Here is a 6,839-nt window from a genome sequence, read left to right as displayed (position 1 = left end):
TCTACCTTTACATTTCCAACCCTCACAAGCAGTCCTGATAACAATTATTCAATATTGTATCACTAGAGACCCATCCGCATTTCATCAGCCCTGATAGGTACTTACTTTTATTTGCACATTTGATGAAGTATTTGACCAAGCTACTGATTTCTTGCATCTTTTTCTGCCTGGAGGACTGTGTTGAAGCCGATACACTTGGTTTTGCTGTTCTCACACATTCTGTTTCTTTCTGAATATATCTCTGTAGGAATCTTTTAGAAAAAACAAAATGGAATTTTAGAACCTCATTAAACACATAAATTTACAGCTTGTTGTTGTTGTGTGCCGTGGAGTCAGTTCCAACTCATAGCGACCCTGTACAGGGTTTCCGAGGCTGTAAATCTTTACGGGAGGAGAAAGCCTCATCTTTCTCCAGTGGAACAGCTGGTAGTTGTGCACTGCTGACTGTGAGATTAGCAGCCAATTCGCAACCACTACAGTACAGCTTGTTATCATAATAATTTCAAGAAGTCCTGCATGTCAACACAAGAAGCATCTTTCAATCACATTGCTACTAAGTCTAACAAGCTAAATTAAATAATTAAATCTTTCTTTCAGGACATAACTCCCACAATGCCAATTTAAAATCTGATCTGCAAAGCTCTTAATCTATAACCTCCATGATCTTCTACTGCATCATTGTCTGCTCACTAAGTCATTAAAAGCTTACAATGCTATTAAGAGCTCAATCCTCTTTCAACTCTTTTCCATTATTCTGTACATGACTTTATTCTTTCCTAGGTAATTTAATTAATGATGTTTACAAACTTTACTTGGAGTATAGTCTACCTGGAAGATACTGCTGACTAGTCAACAAATGTCAGGTCCACATGTGGCCTACCTGATAAGCTTGGTGCTAGTGGTTATGTGCTATACAGAGTTGGTTCCGACTCACGATGACCCTGTACTGGGTTACGGAAGCAGAAAGCCTTATCTTTCTCCCAAAGAACAGCTGGTAGTTTCGAACTGCTGACCTTGAGATGAGCAGCTCGACTCGTAACCACTATGCTCCTTCCTAATAATCTTAGGCAGAACAGTATACCCCTTCAGGTAACAACTCTATTTGTAGTATGTGAAATGAATTAAGAAGAGAAAACAGGAGCATACATTTCCCATGTTATATGCATTCAATCTGCAACTGTCAATCTAGTGTGAATGGGCTAAGTAAAGGAGATTATTCTAAACAGTGGAAGACCAGTAAATACACATACTTCTTCTCCAGTGCAAATGTTTCAGTTTACATAATGCTCTCAGGAGTCTATATTAATTTAGATATTTTATTCATCTTTCCCAGCATTATAATCTGTTTCTAATTATAGATGGTTTTCAGGAAATTACGTCTCTATGTAAAAATGCACCAATCATGTTTGCCATTCCTATACAGTAATCAATCAGGTTTCCCCATTGCCTGAGTATTGTTTTTAAACTACATCCATATAAAAGTATTCTATTCTAGTCCTCTTCAAAATTGTCTTATTATAATTTTATTATAACATGACCATTACTTATACTCAGAAGCAACATTTGAAGATGTCAAAGTAATAATTAAGCATTTAGTATCACTTCATTTCATTTCATAATTTGAAATACCAGAGCGTCACCCATAGAGAACAGGTTTCAGCTGAGATACCAGACTAAGAAGAAGACGCAGACTACCTCTGAATGCTTAGCCTCTGAAACTTTAATGAATAGCAGCAGAACATTGTCAGATTTCATGGTGGGAAAAGAGTGCCTCAACTTGGAAAGCACTCAAATTACAACTGGGGAAAAGCTGCCTCCTCAAAGCAGAGTTGACCAGAATGACACAAATGGAGTAAAGCTTCTGAGACCTACATTTGCTGATGGGGCACAACTCAAAAGGAGGAGAAACAGCTGCAAATCATCCATTAATAATCGGAGCATGGAGTGTACAAAGTATGAATCTAGGAAAATTGGAAGTTGTCAAAAATAATATGGACACTTCCAAGACTAAGAGTCAACGGAAATACACGCTCTGATTGGTGACCACGTTTGTCACCGATAAGGGTAAGTAAGGGAAAAACAGCAATGAAGCTGTGAGCTAAGCCCTACGTTTAATAGACTCCTGTGAATCCATGTGGAGACCTGGTTGGCCAGCAGTGTTGCAAGACCTGGGGACATTTGGGCCCAGTCAGTGACATAGCCACAAAGGACTAGAGTGGAAAGTGAAGCATCCAGCTGATAAGAAGAGAGGTCATATGTACAAGAACACCCACACTTGTACATAATACCCATTTGACCTGGCTTTAATGACTGGATGATCAGAGCTCAACTAGAAGAAAGAAGAGGAGAAAAAGAGTAATCCGATACAATTTGATGAACTTGACCTACACCTATGGATGCAGTAGCTCAAGAGGGAGCAAATCTTTACAGCAAGGATCATTCCCACGCCCTCCATACAGAGTAGACAGGGATGGGCAACTTGGAAATTGGTTACCTAAAGTGGGGGTGGGGCTACAAAGGCAAGAAATGACTGGCTTACAAGCTTTCAAGAGGGAACCTAGACGGAGGTCCCTGGGACCATGAAGGGAGAAGAGCGGAGAGCAGGACCCTACCCAGAGAAGCAGTGATGAGTGAGATGGAGGCAGAGATGATGACGTGGAGAGATGGAGCAGCTGGGGACTTGAGATCCAGAGAGGGAGAGGGGCTGTGTGTTGATGACTAGGGGGTGGGGGGCCCAGGCTTGTAGGATATACCCTTTGGTTGGTTGATGATGCATGGAGGGAATTATAACCATGGCAATGAAATGATATACGATAGGATGAATGTAAAACTAATATTCTCCCATGTAAACTGACACATAATTCACAATAAAACATAAAAAATAAAAATATATATGGAATGCATAGAGATCAATATCCTACGCATTAGTGAGCTGAAAAGAACCGTTATTGGGCATTTTGAATCCAACAGTGATATGGCTTATTATGCTAGGAACAACAAATTCAAGAGGAATGGTGAAGCATTCATCAGCAAAAAGAATATTTTAAGATCTATCTTAAGGTACAATGCTATCTGTGATATGATATTATCCATACGCCTATGAGGAAGACCAGTTAATACTAGGTCTTCTGATGCAGGAAGTATCAAAAGAAGATGGAAGGAATGAGCACCCTGCCTGACCTCACCTAGTGGTTTGAAGCAATGATCCAAGCCAAGAGAGTAGAAGAGAGTTGCATGGTAGTCCTCCGAGAAGTGAGAGAGCAGCAGACTCTGGTGGAACAGTGGATAAGAGATAAAGAAATTCTGCAGGAGTGGGGACAGAGGCTAGGAAGAAAAAGGAGGAGCTCTTCTGCCTCCTGCCTCCATGGATAAATCTGGTAACCCTGAGGATTCCCTTTGCCATAGATATGATCCAGAATGAGAGCCTCAGTGAATCCACCAAGAAAAATGAAACAAAATTAAGACAAGTCATCACAAGCGAGCAAAGTACAGAGGCCCAAAAACTATAGGCTAAAGTAATGGAACTCTAACTGGGACTGAACTTGAACAAAACCAACAGTTCACAACCCCCCTGGGAACCTTTCACTTCACTCATTCACACACAACAGCCTCAAAATATATGTTTTAACACAAAATACTAAGAATCTGAAAATGTTTACCGTTAGTGACAAAGCAGCAATTGTACTGCCAGAGACATTTCCAGGCAGGAGGAGTTAGTTTCATACATTATTTTCTTTCTCAGGTGGTGTTGTTTTGTTAAGTGCCATCGAGTCAGTTCCAACTCATAGCGACCCTGTATAGGGTTTCTGAGGAGTGGCTGGTGAGCTTGAACCACTGACCTTGCGGTCCAGAGCATTAGCCCGCAGTGGCACATAGGACTTCTTCTCAGGTGGTGGAGGGGGGATACTTGGACTTGATGTTATTCTTATGATTTATGTTAAGACAGCGTATTTTTAAAAAACCAAATCGATATAAGGTTGCTTTCTTCAAGGCTGTAAAGATTTTAAGCACATTGAAAAAAAAGATGATGATGATAGAAGGAATATACAGTCACTGTACCAAAAAGAAATGCTCGACGTTCTACCATTTCAAGAGTTAGCATATGATCAAGATGTTACTGAAGAGGCAGTCTAGTCTGCACAGAAGGCATCAGCAAAAGCCAAGGCTCTAGTAATCGACAGAACACAAACTGAAATCTTTCAACAAACCATTGTAGCACTGAAGATCCAGTACTCACCTATGCCAACAAATTTGGAAGAAAGCTACCTGGCCAGCTGACTGGAAGAGAAGCACATCTGTGCCCATTTCAAAGAGAGGTGGCCCAACGGAATGTGGAAATCATCAAACACTATCAATAATATGACACGTCAGTAAAATTTTGCTGAAGATTACGCATAAATTATTGCAACAGTACATCGATGGGGAGTTGCCAGAAATTCAAGTTGGATTCAGAAGAGGATATGGAACAAGAAATATCATTACTGGTATCAGATGGATCTTGGCTAAAAACAGAATACCAAAAAGATGTTTACTTCTGCTTTATTGAATATAGAAAGGCTTTCAACTGTGTGGATCATGACAAATTATGGATAACATTGAAAAGAATGGGTATTCCAGAACACTATATTGGGCTCATGAGGAACCTGTACATAGACCAAGATGCAACTGTTAGAACAGAACAAGGGGATATTGAATGGTTTCAAATCAGGAAAGGTGTGCCCAAGGGCTGTATTTTTTCATCATACTTAATCAAGCTGTATGATGAGCAAATACTCTAAGAAGCAAGGTTATATGAAGAAGAAAGTAGTATCAGGATTGAAGGAAGACTCATTAACAACCTGCGATATGCAGATGATATAACCTTGCTTGCTGATAGTGAAGAGGACTTAAAATACCTAAGTGATAAAGATCACAGACAATATCCTTCAGTATGGATTGCACCTCAATGTAAACAAACAAAAAATCCTCACAATTGAACCAATAAATACCATCATGATAAATGGAAAAAAATCTGCAGTTGTCACGGACTTCATTTAGATTAGATCTATAATCAACACTCAATGGAAACAGCAGACACATCAACAATGTATTGCATTAAGCAAATCTGCTGTACAAGGTTTCCTGAACGTGTTCAAGAATAAAGTTATCAGTTTGAGGAGTAAGGCGCACCTGAGTCAACCCATGGTATTTTTAATAGCCTTATATACATGGGAAAGTTGGACAATGAATAATGGGAGAGAAGAACTGATGCATATGAATTATGGTGTTGGAGAAGAATATTGAGTTTCATGGACTGCCAGAACAACAAATAAATCTGTCTTGAAACAAGTACAGCCAGAATGAGCCTTAGAAGCCAGGAAGATGAGACTTCCTCTTTCATATTCAGACATGTTATCAGGAAAGACGAGTCCCTAGAAAAATGACATCATGTTGGTAATGTGGAGCATCACTTAAAAAGAGGAATACCTGGTGTGGCACTGTAGCATCAGCACTGGACTGTGAAACACAAGGTCAGTAGTTCAAACCCACCAGTAGCTCCTTAGGAACCATAAACAGGTTCGCTATGAGTAGGAACCAACTCAGCGGCACTTAACAACAACCTCCAAGGAAATGGACTGACACAAGACTCCAGCCATGGATTCAAATATAACAACTGTAAGGACGGTGCAGGACCAGACAGTGTTTCAATCTGTTACACACAGGGACACTATGAGTTAGAACCAACTCAATGGCACTTACCAACAATGACAATATGAAATAAAATCCTAAGAACTAATCAATATGGAAGTATTTCCTTCTCCATCTGGAGTGAGATATGACTAAGACTTTGTAATGACAAATGATTTTAAAACTTTTTAACTTCTTGTACATGAAATCTACTTTACAAATTATGTTAAATTTATAAGGCACCAATTTTACATATAAGGCACAATATATATAATTTGCAGAACAAAGATGAGTAAGACCTACAGACACAAAATAAGTATCAGACAGAAATAAAAACTAAACAAAGAAAAATAAGGAAAGCAAAAATAAGAGCCAAAAAAACTAGAATGGAATACCTAAAAACAGCATCCCAGTTCAAATATTTTCCTTGCTTGGAATCTGAATGCCGATCTAAATGCTGAACTGTTTCAGGATCCCGAATCAGGCGCTTAAATTTCTCAACTTCTTTCTGAAAATGAAAAATCAACATAATAATGGGCTACCAATCACACACACCTGGTTTCAAAGAAAAATTTACACTTAAGTAATTTATTACCCTTCGTTCTGTAGCTCTATCATGTTCTAGTTGGCGGCAACAGATAAGTAGATCATTAAGTGCTAGACTCATGGTTCAGAATTTCAGGCCACACAACATTACCTGTAAAATAAGTAAATAAGTGAAATTAATTTTGATTGGTATTAATATATAGGTAAATCCAACTGTACAGCCAGAAATATAATGTAAGCAAAGGCACCATGATTTTTCTTAACAATTCCGTATTTAAAATGAGATTCTTAGATCAAAATAATTCTACAACACAAATGTATGCATTGTTTCCACCAATAAGATAAAAATAATTGTTATCTGAATACTCAGAGACCTCGTCTAGGAAGTATTACATATAACTTGAGACGCAAAGATGAGAAGACAGCCAAACAAAGGATACAAAAGACAGCACACAAGGATTTAACAATGACAGTCTAAAGTGCTTAAAGGTACCCTTGCTTACATGTAGTGACTTGTCATTTTGCTAATGCAAAAGCTTAAACTGCTTATGCTTTGGAAGTGATTATGTAAGAAGTTATCATAGCTAATAAAGCCTTGCTTGGCACTCAGTATCTCCACTGGCTTC

General features: G+C 38.7%; 1 protein-coding gene across 1 annotated transcript in view; it reads right to left on the bottom strand.

Annotated features, from left to right (window-relative positions):
- The window catches only part of ATM (ataxia telangiectasia mutated), a 136,138-nt gene extending 129,804 nt beyond the window's left edge, over positions 1–6,334 (bottom strand). Inside the window, exons 1-3 of the mRNA XM_006833800.1 lie at positions 6,263–6,334; positions 6,063–6,175; positions 106–251 (exon numbers count right to left, since the gene is read on the bottom strand). Coding sequence (XP_006833863.1) covers positions 106–251; positions 6,063–6,175; positions 6,263–6,334 — 331 coding nt within the window. The remainder of the gene's footprint in view (positions 1–105; positions 252–6,062; positions 6,176–6,262) is intronic.
- Positions 6,335–6,839: the final 505 nt, after the last annotated feature.

Source organism: Chrysochloris asiatica, unplaced genomic scaffold (genome assembly GCF_000296735.1).
Source record: "Chrysochloris asiatica unplaced genomic scaffold, ChrAsi1.0 scaffold00008, whole genome shotgun sequence".
Lineage (NCBI taxonomy): Eukaryota > Metazoa > Chordata > Mammalia > Afrosoricida > Chrysochloridae > Chrysochloris > Chrysochloris asiatica.
Note: the sequence above shows the minus strand (reverse complement) of the source record. Positions and strands in the feature narration are given on the sequence as shown.